This window comes from Sciurus carolinensis, chromosome 3 (genome assembly GCF_902686445.1).
Source record: "Sciurus carolinensis chromosome 3, mSciCar1.2, whole genome shotgun sequence".
Taxonomy (NCBI): Eukaryota; Metazoa; Chordata; class Mammalia; order Rodentia; family Sciuridae; genus Sciurus; species Sciurus carolinensis.
This window is the reverse complement of record NC_062215.1, coordinates 102,906,684-102,931,762: the sequence shown is the minus strand read 5'-3', so window position 1 is coordinate 102,931,762 and position 25,079 is coordinate 102,906,684. Positions and strand designations below refer to the sequence as shown.

Genomic DNA, 25,079 nt, shown 5'->3' with positions numbered 1-25,079 from the left:
TCTTCAACTTATTTTCTTCTCTAGTACCGACTTCAGTGCCTGGCATATAATAGGTGCTCAGTAAGCATTTATTGACTAAAATAAATAAAAGCAGTTTGGAATAATTTTTATGCAGAAAAGGGAAAGGTTAAGAAGTACTCAACTAAAAGCCTAATCCTGAATGTCATAGTAGATTGAATTATGTATACTGAGATTCTGAACCTGGTAAGAAAGTTTAAATAAAAGTAAAAAGGAGTTGGGGGTATAGCTCAGTGGTTCAATCCTGAATATGGTTAAAAAAAAAAAAAAAAAAAAAAAAAGCTTAAATAGATACATAATTAGACCCCTGAGAGGGTCTAAATATATATACTATAAATATATATACTATATTTAATATCTATATATTTTATGTTAATCATATAAATTATGAGTTTTAAGTAACATGTAAACTCATAATCAGCTTATGGTAAGCATCAGTAAGTTTTAGTTCCTCTCTTCCTAAGCAACCCCTCAGAATTTTTGCAATTTTGTTTTCTAAAAGTTATAGTAAATACTGATTTATCAATTTCATTATGATTGTCTAAGTATTCTTTTCTTCTTTTTATTTTATGATGGCAGTTTGAATACAATCAATTGACTAAGGCACAAATTTATGCAAAAATATTTTCCTCTTTTGGAATCCTAGTTTCTTGAGAGGAAGTTCTGACTAATAAAATGAGCAAGAGGAAAACTCTGAATCATAAAGTTGATGGATACATCCCCAGCAGTGAGCCCTAGGTACAGGGATGCAGAAATATCGATCTATTAAGGCCTCTGGAGCAGAACTCAGACCAGGCTCCTTGCACCTGCTGCCTCTTCTTTTACATAGGCTGATAAATCGGCCAGCATAATCAACATTAAGCACTTTTTTCTGTGTTCCATGGAATGAAAATGGCACATGGCGTTGAAGCAATGATCTCATTTAGTGGTCATTAACAAGACAGTTTTGTCCCACAGAAGTCATTTGAAATCTACAAATATTTTTGTCACAACTTGGGGGTGGCATGCTACTGTCCTCTAGTGGATAGAAATTAGGCATGCTGCTAAAAATACCACAGTGCACAAGAGAGCCCTCTATAACCAAGAAATGTCCAGCATTTGACACCAATAGTAATAAGGTTGAGAAATTGATGTTTTTGATTGGAAAGGTTGGCACAAAGCTGGGATAAATAATGAAAATTAATGAGCTTAGATTTGTTTGGGTCCTGAAGGTCTTAGTCAGCTTATTTAGGTTACATGAGCTATAATATACATGTTTAAAAAGAAAAGCACCAACCCCGCTCATCTTACACAAAACATCTCAAAGGGAAATTGGCAAGTTCAAGGAATTCATGAAAATTTTTAAGCTCTTATATTGGAATAAATGTAGGCATACATAAAAGTTGAAAACTAGTATAAATTATGTATTTTTTACCCACATTTCACAAACATAAATGTTTTAACACATTTGTATTCTCTTTCCCTCTATTCGTCCCTCCTTTTTTCCTCTCTCCTAAATGTATCTATATGCCAAAGTAAATTACTTTATGGTGCCACATCACCCTGAAATACTTGAGTGTGAATCTCCTGAAAATAAGAACAGCTCACATAACTTACACTAGAATGATCAAAATCAAGAAATTAATGTTGATAATTATCAGTTTGCAGTATTTGTTCAATTTTGTTACTAATGTCATTTATAGCAAAAGAAAAAAAAATTTTCCCTGGTCCAGGATCCAATCCAAGATCATATGCTGCATTTTCTTGCCATGTCTTTAGTCTCCTTTATTCTGGACTGTTTTCTCACTTTTTCTTTGTCTTCCAAGTCCTTGACATTTTTGAAAAGTACAGGTCAATTATTTTGTAGAATCTCCTGCAGTTGTGTTTCCTGGTGTCCTCATGATTAGATTCAGATTCTGTCTTTTCAGGATATTACACATCGTGACCCGAGTATATCACATCAGGAAGTGCATTATATCAGTTTGTTCCTCTACTGATTGCTTTAACTGATCACTCTCAAGTTACCATTTTCCTCTTTGTAATTCAGAAGTATCTTCTGGGATATTTCAAGCATTATGTAAATAACCTGGTTTAGATAAGTGAGATTTTTGTTTGGGTCTCCTTGTTTCCTATTGAAGACAAACCTAAGGATAGCTTTTGGACATCAAAGAGATTTTAATAAATTCCCAAATATAATCTCTTTGGTGATTCTGATCCTCCAAAATAATACTAATATAAATAGTAAGCCTATTGGAAATTCTGAGGTGCTACAAGGTAACAAACACGTGTTGGAAAGTAGGTAGGCAAGGCATTCACTTGTGACAGAGGGCATGCTACAGAACCTGGCTAGCAAGGACACCTGGGTGGGCAGTCCACGAATGCAGTGGACCCTTCACCCTGTTTGGGGGACTTGTGTACAATTTACACAATTGACTAATTTTAAAATTAGGGTGGGAAAAAGGGAAGGGCTATAATTAAAATGGCTATGATTGGATCCAATTAAGGCTGAAAATGGACTACCAGACTTTCTATTTCTCACAGCCACATAAGAAATGAGACTTCCTAATTTCTAGGCACACTTTGAATAAGTTGTCTTTTGAGAAGACAAGGGTTGTCTCCCAATTAAACACTAAGGGAGACTTTACAACCCCCAAAATGGAAAACTCTGTTTTCTTTTGATAACATTGGCAAAGGTTCTAATTATCTGGACAGATTTCTTCTTCTTTTTTTTTTTTTTGCCTTGCTGGGGATTGAACCCAGGGCCTTGTGCTTGCAAGGCAATCACTCTACCAACTGAGCTATCTCCCCAGCCCTGGACTGATTTCTTATGGGCAGAATTATCTGTAACTTTGAAAGGGTAGTCCTTACTATACATTTTGGAAGACGATTGTGTTCCAGATGCTCATATTATCTTCTATGTCATCAATTATAATGTGTAATGTAAATGTACTGTTTAGTGATGCTTAATGTAGAAGCCACCTGTATCATACACTGATCTAATAAAACTAATAAAAAATTCTTATTTCTCATTTTAGAGACTTTATAGAGAAGCTTGGGACAAGGACAAGACTCAAATTCACATCATGCCTGATACTCCTGACATTTTACTGGCTAAGGCAAACTTAATCAATACAAGCGATGTAAGTTTCCAAATTCAGCATGCATTTTCAGAAAGCTCATTTTAATTGCTTCTGTGTCATTGAAGTTGTTTGGAAGTTCTTTTGAATCCCTGAATCATTTTAATTAACAAACTACATGTGACTCAGATCCCTTATTTAAAGCTTTTAGATTGAACCTCAAGATTTTGGTACTCCCCATCACAGGCAGACTTGGAAGACTGCTCTCTCTGTGCTTTATGTTCGACTATTACACATCTCATCTTAATATAATGGTTTATCTCTTCCCTGTATGGGGAAGGTGTTTTCTATAGGCAGAGACAATTCCTACTGGTCTTGGGTGCTCTCCTAGCACCATGCCTGACACATAGTAGATGCTCAATGAAAGTTTGATTGAGGGAATGTATGAAATTCATGCAGGATAATTTCATTTTTTGTTGTCAACATAATCTCCTAAATTTATAGGTTGTAAAAATTAAATATTTTAAGAACAGATTTTAAGCTCCAGTAGAATGACTTCAATGGTAAATGTTAGAATAATAATATCAGGAGGACTAACATAATTCTCAATTATTCAATTATGTCACAAATATGAAGAAACAAATGATTATACATAAATTGTAAAATATTAATAGTTAAGCTCTTTAAAAATTTTAGCTTTGAAAAATTTTGAAGGAGTCTGTATCTTACCTTCAGATGTTGATCTTTCTTTGGATGGCCCTATATTATGAGGCAGTCATTCATAGTGCATTAGCCACATGGAAGCAGAAGTAAGAGCCCCTTACACTTGATTTTCCCCACTAAAGGAGTAAGATGGAAAAGTGTTGCTCTTTTCTAAAAGCAGCTCTTTGTAAAACACTCAATGTTAATTGGAAAACAGTACCTAAGTGATCTTTCATTTCATTTTTCTATCAATTTGCTTCTGCATTCTCATAAGTATTTGGGAAGAGCTGACATTTAATTTTATGCATCTAGGCAATTGAAGAGCTTTAAAGTTTAAAATAAGATCATTAGCAATCCCTGACCATGATTTCCAATTACATTTGAGTAGTCCAGAGCACAGATACTATTCTCATGGACTCTAAAAAATATTTAGCACATTGGATTTATTATGCTGCAGTTGTTTATGGAGAATGGTTTTGCCGAGTGACCTTCTTCTCTCGATAGAAACTCTACCGAATGGGTTATGAGGAGCTGAAGAAAAAAGGCTACGATCTTCCTGTTGATGCCATACCAATCAAAGCAGCAAAAGCATCCCGAGAAATTGCCAGTGAAGTAAGACCTTATCCCCTGTTGATATTGATTGAATTGCAATTCATCACTTCAAAGCATTCTCAATGTAATTTTAAGTAGAACAAAATCTTCTGTGGGATAACAAATTAAAACAGTGGAATAGTCCCAGACATGCAGTGTGGGATGAGGGATAAGATCAAGGATATACTTATTATGTATGAAATTGTAACTGAATTTAGCCTTTAATCTTTCCTATCAAAAAACCACAATCTGTGACTCTCCAGGATTAGTACAAGATTAAGAGTTAATGTGCTTTGTAATTTCCCACAAAAATGGCAACATAAGTTAATTTTGAAAGAAGTGAGATATATTTTTTCCCCTCAGTACAAGTACAAAGATGGTTACCGCAAACAACTGGGCCACCACATTGGAGCCCGGAACATTAAGGATGACCCCAAGATGATGTGGTCCATGCACGTGGCCAAAATCCAGAGTGACAGGGAGTACAAGAAGGACTTTGAGAAGTGGAAGACCAAGTTCAGCAGCCCAGTGGACATGCTGGGAGTGGTGCTGGCCAAGAAGTGCCAGACCTTAGTGAGTGACGTGGACTACAAGAACTACCTGCACCAGTGGACGTGCCTGCCTGACCAGAACGATGTCATCCACGCTCGGCAGGCCTATGACCTCCAGAGCGATGTGAGTCTAAAGTTTCTCTTTGATCAATTAAATATTGTATCTGCTTTTCTCAGTGTCAAAATTCCCCTAAGGTGATGGGAGTTGAGGTTACACAATGAGTTCTACTTCCCTGGACTAATGCCCAGCTCTATCCAGTCACCAAACATCTGGTGGCATCATTATTCCACAAAGAAAGACCAGCAGAGTCATTACTTTGATGGAAGCCTCTAGATTGCTGATCTAGGCAATGAACACATGTTTCTGTTACATATTTTCTAAAATATTTTCTGATCTGAATATTTTGTTAATTGAAAATTCATACCAAAATTTTGAAATTTCACAGGAGTTCATTGAAATAATATACATATATATGTACTCATATGTAATCTTATATACTATAAACTTTTATTTCTTTAGGAATATATGCTTTCATTTAGTGATTTGACACTTGTAATTTCAGAATTTGTACAAGGCTGATCTTCAATGGCTAAAAGGCATTGGCTGGATACCTACTGGTTCTCTAGAGGATGAGAAGAACAAAAGAGCTACTCAAATTTTGAGTGACCATGTTTATCGTCAGCACCCAGATAAATTCAAATTTTCCAGCCTTATGGACTCCATACCGATGGTTTTGGCAAAAAATAATGCTATTACCATGAACCATGTAAGTCCTTTCTTTGCATGAGTGAAGTATTGATTTTTAAAAATTGTATTTGGTGTAAATGAAATTTGTTAATATAAAAGAAAATTCATGTTCTATTCTTTTGTTGATATTAAAGTAAGTTTTAAAGTAAGTGTGCTTCTTACTGACAGGAAATGTCTAAACCTGAAAGTGTCACAACCAGGTCACAGAGCAGAATCTCTTTAGTCTCATTAAGAATCAGACTCTCCATTACTGACCTGTCTTCTGTTTGTTTTAGCACCTCTATACAGAAGCTTGGAATAAAGATAAAACCTCTATCCACATTATGCCAGACACCCCTGAAGTTTTACTAGCTAAACAAAACAAAGTAAATTACAGTGAGGTAAGCAACATATTTGTGGTAAATGATATATTTGCCTTACAATGCACTTTGTAAATAAAACTTATAATTATTTATGTCTATTTCAGAAATTATATAAACTTGGCCTAGAAGAGGCCAAGAGGAAAGGCTATGATATGCGGCTCGATGCCATTCCTATTAAGGCCGCCAAGGCCTCCAGAGACATCGCCAGTGATGTAAGTACACGTGAGAAATTCTTCACCTTAGCTTTGGATCCAAGATCACTTTCTCTATCCTAGATTTATAATAGAGCAAGTAAGCTACGAGGCTAAACTGTTGCTAGTGGTTTATTTTTGCAGCAGATAGTTTAAAATAGTGGTAATAAAATTCTCAGCCCCCAGGTTAAATTCTAGCTATGGTTGAGTTCATAGCAACATGCATTTCAAAACATGTCCATTTCCTGCTAAACAAAGCATTGGATACTTGACTGTAAATCAGATATCTTTCTGGCTTTTCAACATGATATATTTCTTTTATACAATCAAACTTATTGCAGGGTTCCTTCAAAACTCAATTCAGGGGGGGAAGGGGAAAAAAATAACAGAATGAATCAAACAACATTACCCTATGTAAATTTATGATTACACAAATGGTATGCCTTTACGCCATGTACAAACAGAGAAACAACATGTATCCCATTTGTTTACAATTAAAAAAAAAAAAAAAACTCAATCCATGCCTTACAAAGACTGAGTAAATGGGATACACTATTCAAAGTCCAACCATCCATGTGGACCATGTTTGTCCCTGCACCCAGTGATGGGCTGTAGAGATTTCCTTCTTTTAAAAAATTGGTTCTTTTTAGATATACATGATAGTAGAGTGTAGTTTGACATATAATACATATATGGAATAAAATAAAGGTTTTCTCACATTTCTAAAAGTTTTATCCTTTCTTTTGTCCATCAGGTAGAAAATTTATTTTTCTTTTATTTTCAAAATGTGGGAAGTAATGTTCATAATTTAAAAAATGAATGATCAGTGGTAATAGGAAAGGCAGTAGAATGAATCAGACATAACTTTCCCTTGCTCACATATGAATACACGACCAATATAACTCCACATCATGTACAACCACAAGAATGGGAACCTAAATGGAATGGGTTGCACTCCATGTATGCATAATGTGTCAAAATATACCCTACTTCATGTATATCTAAATTTTTTTGAAAAAATGGATGGTCAACAAAGGGTGAAACATAGTAATCTATATATCAACAAAGAAAATCAAGTTTTAAAATCAAATTTATAAAAACTATTTAATGACATAGGAAAATTCTTATATAATAACTGCAAAGAGCAGGCAACAACCCATATAATGTATGACTCACATTCTAATTTTATTCTGTCTTATACACATGCACTACAAAAAATTCTTTGAGTCATAGAATTGTGTTTTAATTTTTTTGGTATATATATTTCATTTGTTTTTAAATGGTTTGTAAGATGCATGTATTATGTGCTTATATAGTCAAAGGAAATCATTATTTTTTAATTAATAGAATAATCCTAGTAATGTGTTTTACTAAAAGTCAAAATAAATGACAGTCTTTTTCTTCTTCTAGTTCAAGTACAAAGAAGGCTATCGTAAGCAGCTTGGTCACCACATTGGTGCCCGAGCTATACATGATGACCCCAAGATGATGTGGTCCATGCATGTGGCCAAAATCCAGAGTGACAGGGAGTACAAGAAGGACTTTGAGAAGTGGAAGACCAAGTTCAGCAGCCCAGTGGACATGCTGGGGGTGGTGCTGGCCAAGAAGTGCCAGACCTTAGTGAGTGACGTGGACTACAGAAACTACCTGCACCAGTGGACGTGCCTGCCTGACCAGAACGATGTCATCCACGCTCGGCAGGCCTATGACCTCCAGAGCGATGTGAGTGCTAAGGATCATAGAACATGCAAAGGTGGGAAGTTGGTGAATTAACTCCCCCTGGAGAAGGTAGCAATGGGTGACACCAAGCTCACCATCCTAGCCAGCAAAGAATAGCTTGCCTTTCTTCCTTAGGAATGTTAATCCTTTAACCCTCCAGACAAAATGGCATGTAGTCTGAACACTACATGCCCACAAAGAATTACACTATTTTCAGGTGTACTCTTACTTGATTTTATGTCCTTTAGATAAGAATGTATTTCTAATGCAGGACTAAGTATTGATTCATTATTTGTGTCAACAGAATATGTATAAGTCAGATCTCCAATGGATGAGAGGCATCGGCTGGGTGCCCATTGGCTCTTTGGATGTGGAAAAATGCAAAAGGGCAACTGAAATTTTGAGCGATAAAATCTATCGTCAGCCTCCAGACAGATTCAAATTCACCAGTGTGACTGATTCTCTGGAACAAGTGTTGGCCAAGAATAATGCCATCACCATGAACAAGGTGAGATTTCAGAATTCAGAGAACCAAGGTGGGGCTCCTAACGCCAAAGTGAAGAAAAAGAAGAGTAAATGAGAAAAGAAAGAAGTGGAATATTGAGCAACAAGAGACACCCATCATCCTTCATTATTTCTCCATCTAATCATCAAATTGATGATCGATTAGATGGAGAAATAATGAAAACAAATCTTAAATTTCTCAGCCACCATCCCAAATGTCAAATTGATGATAGATTATTTATATTTTAATATTACAATTACTTCATGGTCTTGATAAAATGGCATAAATTTATAGAAAGTACTCTGCATAAAAGATGTTTATTCTTGATTTTTCTTTTAATGATCAACATACATTTTTCAGATACTCAGAAGGTACTTATAAATATCTTTTCTTTTGTGAATTGATTACTTGAAGATGTTTATAATATACATAATGAATATAAAATGCCAAGACCTTTGTCTCTTTTTTTGTTGTTGTTTATAAAGTTATGGCCCTGAAGTTTCTATTAATTGTACACTGAATTTTCCCTGATGGATTTTTATCTTTTCTTTGATAGCGTTTATACACAGAAGCCTGGGACAAAGACAAGACCCAGGTCCACATAATGCCAGACACACCAGAAATTATGTTAGCAAGAATGAATAAAATCAACTACAGTGAGGTGAGCATGACTGCTAATTCTTTGACATTTGCACACTGTTTTTTACTTCAATCAGTTTATTAATTACATGGTGATGTAATGCTACATGACAACTTTATAAAGAATCTTTTTGCTTCATGCAAAAAACAAATCTTAAATTTCTCAATCACCATCACAAATGTCAATCTTTAAGTAAAGAATTTTCATTTAAAGAGTACAAATGACAAGAATTAATGTTTTTAGCAGTATCTAAAAGATTACCTAGGGTATTTTGTTTTATTTTTTATTTTTTTTAAATTATAGATGGATGCAATACTTTTATTTTATTTATTTATTTTTTAATGTAGTGCTAAGGACCAAACCTAATGCCTCACACATGCTAGGCAAATGCTCTACCACTGAGTTATAACCCCAGCCCCTTGTTTTTTTATTTCGAAGTGAGGAAATTAGCAAAAGGCCAAATGTGTCTCTCCTTGATACTAAAGCAAAACTTTGGTAAATATGTCTAAGATTTTTAATTTGCAAAATTAAAGTCAAGACTAAAATTACAGTTCCACCAAGTCATATAGACTTAATAGAGAGACAGGGACAGAGACAAAGAGAGAATATGAATGAGAATCTGTCTGTGTATATGTTAATAAGCCATTTCCTTTTCACTTCTAGAGAGTGTAAGACCACATGCCCCCATTTTAGAATCCTAGGTGCTAAGGCAGAGAGTCAGCCTCCTTTCTGGTACAGGAATCCCCACTCAACAAGTCGTTGACCTGCCTTTGCTCAAGTGTTCCCAGGGACAAGGAACTTATCTCATAAATCCATCTATTCTGGAAAATTCCATTAGAAAGTGCTTCTGATACATGATTTTTAAAAAGTGCTTCTGAAATACTTAGTCACAACATTTCTCAAATCCTTGCAGCGCTCTGAAGCTATCAGAACCAATCCATGCCTACCCTTAGAGGTAGAGATAGCCAGAGGGGTCCTCCCCCACCAGTCACACCCCAGGTTCTCTTTGTAATCTAAACAGTCCAACTTCCTGGGTATTCCTCACACAAAATCCCTGGCAAAATGTGACTGAGACCTGAACAAACTACTTTGAGTGAGGAATGAACAAAGTAGAATATAGCTAGCTATCACATTTTCCCTTCTGGACATTTGATCTTCATTTCTGCATCCTGTGCCCCCCAGGGACACACTGGCTGCTCCATCACTGCTGGTACACATGAACTTGGGATCAACTCCAAGGCATTTACATGGGCTGAAGCTAAGTTTCCCCTCCCAGAATTTATGCATTTGGAAATTTAAATCTCAGTTCAGAGATTGATTTTTATCTTTGTGTCATTTCTTCTTCTTATATTGAAGCTATGGGCTTAAGCTTGTGGAGATTTTTGTGAATCTGTGACTTTGTAAGCTGATGGATTTATTTATTTTTTTTATCCCAACTTGGTGCCACCAACAAGTAAAGTATTGTTTCTCTGACAGCACAGATCAATAGAACATTACTCTTCTTCAGAATATACTTTAGAGAATTTAGATAGAATAACCTCCATCTTAAGTGGCTTTAGGGATACAGACTGCAATTTTAGTGCTTGTGTAAGTAGCCATTCACCAAAAAATAAAAATATCAAGTCCTGCTCTCAGAAAGGAGTGAATTTTTAGCCAAACCTATAATGGAGGTCCTTAAATGAGACAGGAAAACATTCATTGCAAGTGCAGAAATTTCAGGAGACAGAGCCCTTGAAAAACCATTCAGCATTTCTGGAATTTTCAACTCTGCTGAAGAAAACTTAGAAAAAGTATAGGATGACTGATAGTTCAAAAAGACCAAGGGAGAACATCCTTGATTGAGAGCTTAACCTGCCTGGTTTCCTTTCTGTCTTTTCTCCGTTGGCCAGCTTAGTTCAATTCTTTTGTACTTCCATTTCATTTAGGACAGGAAGATACAATGCGACTTTATTACATCACTCTTTTCCTTGAAGATATTTCTTGGTTTCCTATTTTCTGTAGATTGAGCACCAGATTCTTTTCTTTCGGTATTCACAGTACAACTTCAGATTCCTCTCCTGCCACCTCTCTCTAGGGCCTCTCGCACTTCCTTCACCAGCCGGTGCCTTCAGTCCACTGTGCATTGATTCATGCCATTCTCTCTTCCTTGGCTCCATCTTAGTCTATGGAAACCGGCCCATGATTCAAGGTCCAACTCAAAGATCACCCCTCTGCAGGAACTTCCCTGATCCTTAGTTCAGAATAAATGCCTCCTTTCTGGAGTTCTTTGCTAATAAGGTGGTTGAATCACCTGTTGAGGTCTGATTTCTCAGCAATTGGTTCTGTAGGTTATCAGACTTCTATCACTTCTCCCAGAAGCTTTAAAGTTGAGAAAGGTCCCATCTTCATCTTTGATTTCCAAGTACAGAGTTAGTGTAGAAAAGATGTGAATTGAATTAATTGCTGTGAACAATAGCTTATCCACATTTTGCTACCTTAGACCTGAATTGAAGTTTAGTTTTTCCAGTATTTTCAAACTCAATTCACTGTTTCAAAGATTTTTAAAATAGTATATTTTATATATATATGTATACATAAGCATACACATACATATATATAAATTTCAACATCCTTTAAAATAAAGATGCAGTGATCTTCATAGGTACCATTTTCAAGTGTTAATTCTAGTAAAAATCAAATGCAGAAGATTTGGTATTCTCCAAGACAATACTATCACAGACACTATCCATGCAGAATTTTGTGAATTATCTGAGTCCTACATCAGTTTTTGGAGACGAGTGTCAACATCTGATGTTTCCCAATTCCAGAGTCTGTATAAACTCGCCAATGAAGAGGCAAAGAAGAAAGGCTATGACTTGAGAAGCGACGCCATCCCCATTGTGGCGGCCAAGGCCTCCAGGGATATTGCAAGTGATGTGAGTCCACAATTCCATTCCCAGGGTGTGATCAGTCTGATGTGACATTTTCACTGACCTAAATCTTCAAAAACAAAAAGCGTAACCACAAAACAAAATAACTTTCCTGGATTTTTGAAAGTATATTCTGATGTATTTGTCTGGGATTCTTCAGAAAACTACTTTTGAGGGAAATGGAAAATTTGGTATTTATAAAAAGAAGCTTGTAACCTGTAGGACACAGTGTCTTCAGTGAAAACCGGTCCACCAAGAATGAGAAAGATCCATTCACGTGTAAACTGGCGGCATGCAGCTGCACTCTTGGAAATATTTACTTTAAAATTATCACTGTGCTTATAGAAAGTGTAACTCATAAACTTAAGCTTGCCCACTGAGAATCAGGGCATGCCTTTTTGTAGCATTTTAATATGCAGTGTTTTCAAATGCATGTGGCATTTGGTATTACAGTTTGCCCTTGTAAGATTATAAAAAGAAGGCAATTGATCAGGACCAAAAGGAGACTTCTGACCCAACCAGGTAGCCTTAACAGTAGCTCCCGGCTGTGTAGGGCAACATTCCAGGTAAAACCATCAGCCTTTCTGGGTGCCTCAAGAACAGACCATTGCTCCAAAAGTCCAGGACCACTATTCAAGAATGTGGTCATACACTGTCCCTTATTTTGGAATATCATAAAATTTACTCATTTGTGCATGTTAGATCCCCCCAAAATTGATTTATGACAATAGTAGTAATAATAATGATAAAATAGTATTAGAGTTAGGAAGTGTGCTAAGCTGTGCTTAGAGCTTTATGTGCATTATCTCACTTTATAATTACCCTAGGCTTCACAATTACCCCTAATTTGTGAGTTTAAGCAACTTGCCCAAAATCAAAGTCTCAGTGGGTGGAGTTGAGACTCTAGACAACCTCATTCCTTCCCACTGTGCCGAGTTCCCTACTCCCCCCTACCGATTGGTCTCTACTTTCTAACTCAGTTGTCCTTGAAATCAGAAATACATATTTGGGATAATTGGCTTTAGTTCCAGGATGAAGTTATTGGACATGGAATAATAAAAAACAGTGTTGACCCATGTGAAAGTAGAACCCATAACCTCATGAGGACATGTTCTGACCAGTTGGGTTGCTATATCAACTTTACTAATCAGTTTTTAAAATGATGCCAAAAATTTTCCATTGCCACAGAATGTAGGGATTCAATATAAATAATAAATTCTCTGTTGCCACTCTAGGCAGTACTTGACCTGGAGTACTTCACACTTACAGGAACCATACATTCCTTTTGGAGCTTATTAAACACACTGTGCCACCAGGCATGCTTTTCCTGACCTGCTTTTAGTGTAAAAATCTAATTCCCCAGGTTTCCTGGTTCAAATGGGCTCTCCCTGACTTCCACAGGTGACCCCTCACCACTATGTGTGCTTTTAGCCTCCAGAACTATTGCTTAGTTCCATACCATAGATGATTTTGAGAATACTCTACAATTAATGAATTCCATCTATTTTATCACATCTATATGCTTCCAGGGTAAAGGCCATGATACTGGCTACAGTTAGTGCTTAGCTGCAAATGTGAATTAAACTATAAGAAAGTAAGATGATTTTGTACAGATATGTGACCTCTAATGGTTTGCAATGAAGACTGATTTGTGCATTTTCATTTCAGTACAAATACAAAGATGGTTACCGCAAACAGCTGGGCCACCACATTGGAGCCCGGAACATTAAAGATGACCCCAAGATGATGTGGTCCATGCACGTGGCCAAAATCCAGAGTGACAGGGAGTACAAGAAGGACTTTGAGAAGTGGAAGACCAAGTTCAGCAGCCCGGTGGACATGCTGGGGGTGGTGCTGGCCAAGAAGTGCCAGACCTTAGTGAGTGACGTGGACTACAAGAACTACCTGCACCAGTGGACGTGCCTGCCTGACCAGAACGATGTCATCCACGCTCGGCAGGCCTATGACCTCCAGAGCGACGTGAGTGCAGTGTCTATCATAGAGCTGTGTGTGGAAATACTTTATACAATATGATGAGGCCTATTTATATACCTTTACATACAATCCATTGGCCTATTTAAGCTAGGATTTAATGCTCAGTAAATGAGATTTGAATCAGAATTTCAAATAGTTTTATTGCTTATCATGAATACATTAGTAGTCCTTACAAGGAAATGAAGTTTCCAAGTGGAATTGGTCTCATAAGAAACAAAACTTGGGCCAGGCATGATGGTGCATACCAATAAGCTTAGCTATTTGGGAGGCTAAATCAGGATTTCAAGTTCACGTGTGGGCAATTTAGTGAGAATGTGTCTCAAAAGAAAATATAAAAGAAAAGATGTGACTCATTTGTGAAGTGCCCCTGGGTTCAATCCCCAGTACTAAAAAAGGGGGAAAAATGGAATTAAGCAATGTTAGAATTCAGGGTCCACCAGAGGGAGACATTTTCTTTTATTCTCTTAATGGGGAATAAAGTAACCCATTTTTATTAAAAGAAAAAATTACTCTGGAATTTGTTGTTGACTTCCTTGCCAAATGAATGAGAATATAAGTATTGGAATGCTGATGCCAGCTAGGATTCAATGTTACACGTCATTCTCAGGAAATGAAGGAAGCTGCTGGATGTAAGCTATTGGGTGATTTCGCTGACTCTTGATCCTTCAGTGAAGCTCTCTGTATTGAGGGGGTCACACAATAATAACAGGATTTAGTACCATTAAAAGTAGATGCACAATCTTAAATCAGGGTATGAGAAGTACATTTCCTGCACTATATATTTTATAAACATTTAAAGGAATTTTTAAACATTAGGGAACTTTGGAGGATAAAACAATTCACAGTAATCATACATTAATTGGCTATGTCAAGAAACTGTACAGCCCATCTGAAAAACTCCCACACCTCTTCTGTAGCTTTCAACATACACAGCCCTGTGTCTCAAAGAAGAAAGGCTTTCTTGCACATAACAGGTAGTTAAGAAGGGTCATTGTCACCCATGGAGTGACAGTGTCAACAGACTGCCAGCCATCTGTCTGTCAGTTACTTTTTCTGGACTGGCTTCCTCCCATTGTGATTGGTCTTAATAATGTGGGAGGCATTTGAAAAATGTTGTTTTTCATTCTCGCTCTTGTTATTTAGAGGGGCGATAGCTATTCAGCACCGGACAATTCCAATAGGCTTTTTTGTCTGCAAAATACCAGTTTATATTTTCTACTTAGTTGCGATTATAGGAGAACTCTTTCCAATGAATTGAACAGAGGTCCAATACCATTGTTCAGAAGTAGTTATGAATACCTAAGGAGTACATAAAAATCTTTAGCAGAAAAAAAGACTAAAAATGAAGTGAGAAAGATATGGCAAGATAATTCTGGATAAGAGTCAGTGCTTCCTGTCCTGAGAGCCTGAGGGGCCAGGAACTGGAACACTGAACCAATGCCATCGTCATTCACAGTCCTGAATCTTAGATGGTATTGAAGTTGTCAAATATCTGTCTTGGGACCTAGGGATACTACATCATTATTGTATATTACTTCCTCTCTTTCTCTCTCTCTCTCTCTCTCTCTCTCTAAATTATTTTTAGATGTCGATAGACCTTTATTTTATTCATTTATTTACATGTGATACTAAGAATCAAACCCAGAGCCTCACACATGCTAGGCAAACACTTTACTACTGAGCCATAACCCTAGCCCCTCTCTCTTTTTAAAGGAGTATTACAAATATTTTGAGTTATTAGAAAAGGTACATAGAAGGTAATAATAATCCAGCTCAATCCAACCACTAAAAAAAGTCTATTCCTACACCTGTAATTCATTTACCCCTATTGTTTCCTGTACTATTTATGCATTTAATATTATGTTAACATTTCTACAAATCATCAATGTTCTTAGAAAATGAGGCTTTTAATAGTTGTAGACAGTTTCATTTACCAAGGCCTGACACTGATTTATTGATGGCCTGTTGTTGGACACATGTGTGGTTTCTCCCTCTGAGGTGGCATTCTTTGCTGTGCTCGCGGACGTTATATGTGACAATGTTCACTGAACTGACTGAGAAAAGATATTAGTTGGGATCCTAACAAGTTGAAATATTTGACAACCCATTATTATGGCTCAGAGATATTTCTGGGTCAATTTTGAGCATATTTCTTCTTTTAGTTTGCTTGATACAGTGAGTTTGTTTTCTATAAGAAAAATATGGAATCATATTTTATTGTTGATGCCATTTGCATATTTGCTCTAAATATTTTGGTCCTGATGAAGAGTTTCTGCATTTTTTTTTCCTTTTCTCAGAATATTTACAAGTCTGATCTCCAGTGGCTGAGAGGCATTGGTTGGGTCCCCATTGGGTCTCTGGATGTGGTCAAGTGCAAGAGAGCTGCAGAGATACTGAGTGATAACATCTACCGCCAGCCTCCGGACAAGCTGAAGTTCACCAGTGTGACGGATTCTCTGGAGCAGGTGCTGGCCAAGAACAACGCCCTCAACATGAACAAGGTAAACCCCCAAATGCCTCAAACTTTCAAGACTTTCCAAGATGCCAAGAGAAGTTATGATACTTTAATGAAGAGCAGATTAAAAATTATTCATGAAGGGGTAGGGTCACATTTACCTTTTAAATTACATACTTGAAATCTTCTAAATAATTTCTATTTCTAGTTTTGACCTCAATAATGAAGGGTAAGTCTCAAATCTCCAATGGAATACAGGTCAATAGTAACTGTTTTATTTTGTTTTTTTGTAATTCTTGTCTCAAATGTTTTCAATCAATATCTTATCTTTTTTTTATAGCGTTTATACACAGAGGCTTGGGACAGAGACAAGACTCAGGTTCACATAATGCCTGACACACCAGAGATCATGTTGGCAAGACAGAACAAAATCAACTACAGTGAGGTGGGGGCAAAAGCTGTGGTGCTGCACTTATTCTGTTGCTGTCATTGTTGGGGTTTCTACACTCAGTTTTGGGGAGATCCTTGGGCCTCAGTTATAATGGTGCATGGGGGCTTCCTTACAAATGATCAGCCCATCCAACATTTCCTCTCTGGGTCGAAGGTGCTATTTCATGGGATTCTGGACAAATGATGTTACATTGTCTTTTTCAGTTTATGGCCATTCCCAGGGTGAATTAGTGGCACTGAGCAGTATTTTGGGCATTTCTAAGAAATAGTTGCCAGTTAAGACACTGGTCCACTATTTATACTAAAACATTCTTTGTTTTTGCCTGAAATTTGAGTTCAGTTGGGTGTACTATATTTTTATTTGCTAAATCGCCAAGCCTAACAAAGAGGTCTCTAGTAATATGTACCCTTTCTCCACTGGAGTCCTGAATAAAATTGAGAACTAAAACTGTGGAGTAGAAATAGAAGTCAAAATGTCACTTTATTTCTTTTAACTACTAGAGTTAGATCAAAGGACACATGTGTATGAGAGTCAAATAAACCAGCTACCTGAACATGGGAACTGGTTTCCCTACCAGGGTACTGGCATCCTGAGAACAGGTAGTCTGCCTGTCCCCTCAGAGATGAGGCCCTTCTTAGAGAGGGCCCTAGGCTGGTTCCTCTGAGAAAGAGAGAGCTGAGCTGAGCATGCCCACTAATCCCATCCTCACTAACCACACCGATCATTAAGTCCCTGCACCTCCCCAGGCAGAGAGAGTAAGGGACAGAGAAAGGCCAGAGTTAAATAATTGAACTTCTTGTCTAGAAAGAAAATCTCAAGAGGAAAGAAGCATTCTCTAGCAATAACACTGCTTACTGATTTTTTTAAAAAAGTAAAATATAATTTTATAGACATATATTTTACTAATATCATAGGGCCAAAATTTAGAATCTTAAAGTTAAGATTATAGTCAAATTAACTATGTTTTAAGTTACTTTTTTCTCTGATTTACTTTCTAAACATTAAAAAATAATATTGTCACAAAATTTTAAGTAATAAATGAACAAAAATGTATGTGTTTTATTTATAAATTAATAATATTAAACATTGTTCTGCTATTTCATTTATACTTAGTAGTATGTATGAATTGATGCTCTATCAATCTGTACTACTAGATTATATCCATCTATATTGATATGTCTATCATTAACCATATTACAAGCTGCAAATGATGTACATTAACCTAAAATGATATAAACAAAATAGATGAATATTTCAATCTATATTAGTACCCATATACTAACACTATATAGTTTTTTTGGTAGAATCTAATTTATTTGCTGGAAACTTAAGATTGTTTCCATTTTCTAGTCCTTTAAAAAGTATACGGTATAAATCACTTGATAAAATCCAAATAGTTGCTGTCAAATCTTTTGCTTTAACTCTTTGACTTTCTTCCTGCAGAGTTTGTATAAACTCGCCAATGAAGAAGCAAAGCAGAAAGGCTATGACTTGCGAATTGATGCCATCCCAATTGTGGCAGCCAAGGCCTCCCGAGATATTGCCAGTGACGTATGTAGTGGCACTCAGATATTTATGTGGAAGGATGGGGTGGGGAGGCAGACTCACTATTAAGACACGAAGATGCATCCAGATGTCTTACTGGACATTGATGGATTAATGCTTCTAAAGCAAATATTTTTTTATTTGAAATACTTATTTTTCAATTCCAAAATTCTTTAATGTCCAGGTCCCATGGGGAAAGAGTTATCCTTAACTTTGGTATAAAATTGAATCAGAATCCATAGTTTTTCATAATTATGAGAAAGTCATTTTCACATTTTGACCATGTAACCTTGACATAATTAAGAAAATGCTAGAAGAGTATATCACTTGGTTAACTGCTTCAGTTCAACAGCAGGTGAACACTGGGTAGGCAGCCTGGGCTAGGAAAATGTACCTTTTCCCAAACCGGCTCTGTATTTTTGCCAACTCTTTCTTTGAAAATTACTTTAAGTGCTTCCTTTTGAGTTATTTTTCAATGAAAAATAGACAAACAACCAAAAGCAAAGAATGATGAACCTGTTGCTCTCTGAAGGAAACAGATCCCTTGGTAGAGCATTCAGACCTCTTCAACTAGGTATTAGAATTTGTGTGATGTTGTTGTCTAAAGTAGATAGAAAATATCCACAGTCAGCACTTGCCACTACCAGCAAAATATTTTCTTGCTCACTTACAGTTCAGTTTCTTACTTGAGGAATCCCCAAAAACCTCAGCCAGCTATCTCCAGCACAGCAGGGCGAACACAATCCAGTCCATCTCAAGGATTTCAAGTGACCCCAAAAAGTCAACAGAGTCAGATTTGGGAGGGGCAAAGGGTGGGTGGGGAGAGAGAAATGTGGACTCAGGACCAGCATTCTTAAATCCCATGTGAGATTTCCAGGTTAGTGATGTCACTGGACCAAGACGAAGAAAAGGCAGTGTACAGTACAGATTAATCTTCTGAAAAGTGTCGCTGCCTTTATTTCTAGGAACTAAATGTCTACAAACCATAGGACTGTGTAATTCAGCCTGTCTTCCCAATTTAGACTATTGCTATGAAGTTTAATCAGTTTGGGATAAGGAATATAGTTAATGTATAGATACTTTCATTTTTTCTGCAAGAATTAGCGATTTTAAAATAACAATGTTTTAAATTAATGAGATTTTTAACACTTTCTATTTGTTTTTATTTTTGAAACAACTACTTTTAATGCAGTACAAATACAAAGATGGTTACCGCAAACAGCTGGGCCACCACATTGGAGCCCGGAACATTGAGGATGACCCCAAGATGATGTGGTCCATGCACGTGGCCAAAATCCAGAGTGACAGGGAGTACAAGAAGGACTTTGAGAAGTGGAAGACCAAGTTCAGCAGCCCAGTGGACATGCTGGGGGTGGTGCTGGCCAAGAAGTGCCAGACCTTAGTGAGTGACGTGGACTACAGAAACTACCTGCACCAGTGGACATGCCTGCCTGACCAGAATGATGTCATCCACGCTCGGCAGGCCTATGACCTCCAGAGCGATGTGAGTGCCTGAGAGCCATGGTAACTGTGCTCGTAGGAGTAACGTATAGTTACACACAAACGAAGGTCTGATAGTAGAAAGAAACCTCAGAGGACGCGATGTTTCTCATCTCTCTTCCTATTTTTTCAAGTAACCCTTACCTTTTTTTTTTCTTTCTTTCTTCTTTTAAATAGAGGACATAATAATGTGAAACTCTCTCCAATTTTCCTTCATTTTTTTTTTTACTCCCCCTTTGAGTACCGGGGATTGAACTCAGGGGCACTTGACCACTGAGCCACACCCCCAACCCTGTTTTGTGTTTTATTTAGAGACAAGGTCTCACTGAGTTGCTTAGACCCTTGCTTTTCCTTAGGGTGGCTTTGAACTCGTGACACTCCCATCTCAGCCTCCCAAGTCACTGGGATTACAGGCATGTGCCACTATACCCGACTTTCCTTTATATTTTAAAAGATAGAAATACAAAGTTTAATGTACCAAAGTTTTCCAGTGGGCTATTTTTTCCACTTTGGAAATCAAGTGTTATAACAATTTCAGTAATACTTGCTTGTGTGTTTGATTTCACCAGAATATCTATAAATCTGATCTCCAATGGCTGAGAGGCATTGGCTGGGTCCCCATTGGATCTCTGGATGTGGTCAAGTGCAAAAGAGCTGCAGAGATACTGAGTGATAACATCTACCGCCAGCCTCCGGACAAGCTGAAGTTCACTAGTGTGACGGATTCTCTGGAGCAGGTGCTGGCCAAGAACAATGCCCTCAACATGAACAAGGTAAGCCCCCAATTTTGGGGGAAATGAAACAGAATTGAAGGTCATTTAGAATACCTATGATTGTTTAGGTTGATCTTTTTTGTGTTATCCAATTAAATCACTATCCAATGTATAGTGATATGGTCGAGTTTTCTATTCTTTTATATAAGAATTTTAAATACATATGGTAGGATTTCTGCTTTGATATTGCTCACGAAATAGAGTTAAGAATAGGACAGCTGTTTGGGGTTCAAATTGTTTGAAGTCCATGAGAGTTCTGTATCATTTGGTATAAAGCTTTCTTTCTTTCTGGGTTCCTGCCTAGTTAAGTATAGAAAAAACAAATCAGATGCAAATCTTTATACCATTCATTAAAAGGAACTCTAAAGATGGCATAGTCAGGCATATTTGCAGTTAATAAATGAAGAAAAACAAAACCATAGGAACAATTTAATACAGCCACCACACACATACAAATGTGTACATATGCTTGGGAAATGCCTGCTTTTAATTTAATTGGATTATGTGTGACCTGGTAACATCACATTTATTTTTAGTTACAGTGAATACTCTGTAAAATCAAAGAGGTTGAAAAGTATTACCATACTGTACACAGTGCAGATACCAAGGAGGTTGGCTTTAAGTTTTATCATCATCTCTTAATTGAAAACTGTTTACAAAAAAACTTTATTCTAATTCATTAATCTTTTTATCCTTCACAGCGTTTATACACTGAAGCCTGGGACAAAGATAAGACCCAGGTCCATATTATGCCTGATACACCTGAAATTATGTTGGCGAGACAAAATAAAATAAATTATAGTGAGGTGAGACCATTTTTTTATTTCCTTCATCTGGCCATATTGATTTCTGCTAATGTAGAAATGTCATAATTATGGATTTAATCATCAAGCAGACTAATTAGTTTATCATTGTATTTTATGCTTATTAGCCTACCTTGACTATACATATCATTATAATGAAATAGGTCGATAGAAAAGTAAATAAGCACAAAATATCTCAGGAGGGAAAAATCCTTATAGTCAACCATTAATATCTGAAAAATTAATTTTCATCTAAAATAATTATTGCTGTTTACCAAATTAGAACTTGCTTCAAAATCTGTTCTGCATGTTGTTTGGGTTTTGTTTTCATTTACTTCATCTGTAAAATGGGATAAAAATCCCTATCTTGAAAATGTTCTGTGGTAACTAAATGAGGTAAAATATATAAATACCCAGTGTAGAACCTGGTGCAAAATAGTTGCTTAATAAACTTTCTTTCTTTTACTCTAATTTCACTTGAAAATTAGATTTGTTTAATATGCAACATGCTCAAAATAGTTAGGTTAATTTATAATAAATGAAATAAGATTTCTTAAACTAACTCATTTCAAAATTGCCTCAGGATAATAATATTTTCATGAGCTATTTCAGCCTTACTAAACTTGTAATCCTGTATCTTTTCAGTCCAGAAATCCTGTTGCATAGTTCTTGCTCAATTGCTCTTGCCCAAGTTAAGAATTAATCTGGTTGATTCAAGAAGAATACTGATTTCTTATATAGTTAAGTGTCTTCATTTTAAAAATAAAATGACAGACTTTTCGGTTTGAGAACACTGGAAAATTTAAACATTTATTCTCAAGACTTGAGTACATTATTATTTTACCATTACCAGATGAAGAATTATTTTTATTATTTTTTGTCTATATTTATGTAAGCCTAAGAAGGAGGCATGCTTATATCAAATTACCAAGACAAATAAAATGAAGCAGATATGACTTCACTTTCTCCATCATTATAAAACAGACCTGAGCTGGGCACCATAGCAGATGTCTGTAATCCCAGAGGCTTAGGAGGCTGAGGAGGAGGATTGCAAGTTCAAAGCCCGTCTCAGCAATTAACTGAGACCCTGTCTCAAAATAAAAAACGGTTGGGGGTGTAGCCCAGTGGTAAAGTGCCCCTGGGTTAAATTCTGGCTCCTCCACCACCACAGGAAAAACAGACCTGAGAATGATCACAAGTATTTGACTGAACTTGGCTTCACTCACTTTTGAATGAGTAGTTTTCTCCTGGCCACAGAGCTTCTCTGTTGGATTACCTTCTCCAGGAGCTTTATCTTAGCTAGGCAGATGAAGTTAGCTTCTATCCCAGATTGTAATGCATCTCACAAACCTTTCCCTTTGGTTTACTGAGGTGAGTGGTGGTAGATTTTATTTTTCAGGCTGCTGAGAGGATATTGGGCCATTTTTAATTCTAAAAATTTCAGTTGAATCTACTGAGATTGCAAGAATATGTTAATTCCCTAAGAAATGTTTTCTAAAGAGTAGATTTCAGAGTGGTACACTTGAACTTCTGCTCAAGCTGTGACCAAGGGTACCTTCATTCTGTACTTCACTCTGAAATGTAAGACAAAGCAATCACATCTTACTCATTTCCCTTAGATTCTCATTTACCTATTCCAATTCTCTTGGGTAAGTGACCTACCAAAATTTAAAATGTAGCCTTAATGATAATGAAAAGTGTTCTCTTCTTTGAAGTACTACATCTTTTATAAATGTTGGGAGAATTCAAAAAATCTGTTTGATCTGAAGCAAAGTGATGATTTAAGCACATTTTCTCCCATTACCATGGAAAAACATAATAGATAAAGTATTGGATTCTCTAGTTATAAAAGAAATATTTGCAGAAAAAAATTTTTAAACCCTTTGGATTTTCTCTTAAAATATTAAATTTTTTCTTATTTTTACTTTACCTTTTCCTTGTGAAATCTTAAAAAAATGTAAACTGTCACATCTTGCTAATCCATGTTATAGATATACAATAACATCTAAGACTAAAGTCATTTAAATATTAATGCTTCTCCATAATATTTAAAATTCAGATATTGGTACAGTGTTCTTAATTCAATTTGATAATAATGAAACAATTATTTCTGCCATACTTTTAAAGAATTATCCTTACATTTAAGATTTGATCTTTACTTGGGTCTAATAATTGAACAGTATGCTGAACAATGTAAGATAGAAAGAAGGATCTAAAAGAATTGTAGATCGTTGTTTTTCCTTTAAAGTCATAAGTGATTTCTAAATCCTTTTCTAGAACTATCCACTAGTTCTATGTCTGCTTTAACTGACCGAATAAATCTTGAATGTAGAGGAAATGAGAAAGTAAGATTGGATGATTAAGTTGTAGGCTGATGTGAGTGAGTGTCTCTGTATTGGATACAGGGACAAGCTGCCTTTCAACCTCAGTTACCTTTGAGTTTTACAAAGGCTTTCTAAGGGGTATATTGGCTTGCTCACTTTAAGCAAAGGAGTTAACAAAACTTCAACTTCTGCACATATTCCCTGCCTGGGAATGCCCTGCCCTTGACTGGTGTTCCATTTCCTTTTCTCTCACTTTAAAATAAGAAAAGCACAGTTTAAAGGTGAGGAGAGAAACTTGGATCCCCCAAAAATGCAACTCGTGATCTTGACTTTAATTCTGGAGAGAAAAATGAATAAAGGATTTTATTGGGATAATTGAAATTTGAACAATCCTGTATATTAGACAATGATATTCCATCAATATTAAATTTCTGGCATTGGATAAATATATTGGGATTATATAAAACCATTTTTATTCTTTAGAGATAGATACATGGTGAAGCATTTAAGGTAAAGTTCATGAGACCATTAGTTTTAAATTAAATAAATACTAGTATAGTTCTACAATCAAAGTTCTACATCCATTCTTTTGACAAAATTAGAGTTTTGCAATGAGTGTGAATTCTGTGAGAACCAATTAATTTTCTCTTAATTGGTTCAACAATTGAAAATAATAAAAGAAGAATATATATAATATATGCACACATAAAAAGGGAGGGAGAGAATATAAATATATGGCAAATGTTAAAGAATTGGTTAGTTGGATGTTCCTTTTACCATTCTTGCAACTTTTCTGTAGGTTCAAAATGTTTCACAAAAAGGACAACACACACTTGAAAATATTGAAACATACACTTAAATATTTGACCAAATATTTTTATATAAAGATTTTATTTTTAAAAGAAAAAAAGGGATATCTGTCCCAATAGGTACTATGTTATCTGTGAGAGAATATTAAAACAAAACTTTGTCAATTTAATTCAATAGTGCCTGAGAAGATCTTTTTCAGTCAAGACACTGTGACCTCCTATAATTCACAAGAATCTTTTAAAAGATCCAATACATTTTTACTTTTTATGTTAAAAACAGTTTATCAAAATATATTTTATTTTGACTTATTGAATACCAGTATTTGCAGTTGTTTTAAATTTCATGTTTTGAGGATACAGAATTGATTAAAATTCTTATAAACAAAGAAACTGACAAAATAGGCTAAAGACTATAAGTATAGATGATTTATT

At 36.0% G+C, this 25,079-nt stretch overlaps 1 protein-coding gene across 1 annotated transcript in view; it reads left to right on the top strand.

The window, feature by feature from the left end:
* Positions 1-25,079, top strand: part of Neb (nebulin) — a 207,364-nt gene that overhangs the window by 72,000 nt on the left and 110,285 nt on the right. Inside the window, 17 exon segments of the mRNA XM_047543863.1 lie at positions 3,033-3,137; positions 4,281-4,388; positions 4,731-5,042; positions 5,482-5,685; positions 5,942-6,046; positions 6,133-6,240; positions 7,630-7,941; positions 8,243-8,446; positions 9,000-9,104; positions 11,891-11,998; positions 13,661-13,972; positions 16,285-16,488; positions 16,783-16,887; positions 18,337-18,444; positions 19,631-19,942; positions 20,508-20,711; positions 21,413-21,517. Of these exon segments, the coding sequence (XP_047399819.1) occupies positions 3,033-3,137; positions 4,281-4,388; positions 4,731-5,042; positions 5,482-5,685; positions 5,942-6,046; positions 6,133-6,240; positions 7,630-7,941; positions 8,243-8,446; positions 9,000-9,104; positions 11,891-11,998; positions 13,661-13,972; positions 16,285-16,488; positions 16,783-16,887; positions 18,337-18,444; positions 19,631-19,942; positions 20,508-20,711; positions 21,413-21,517 (3,021 nt within the window).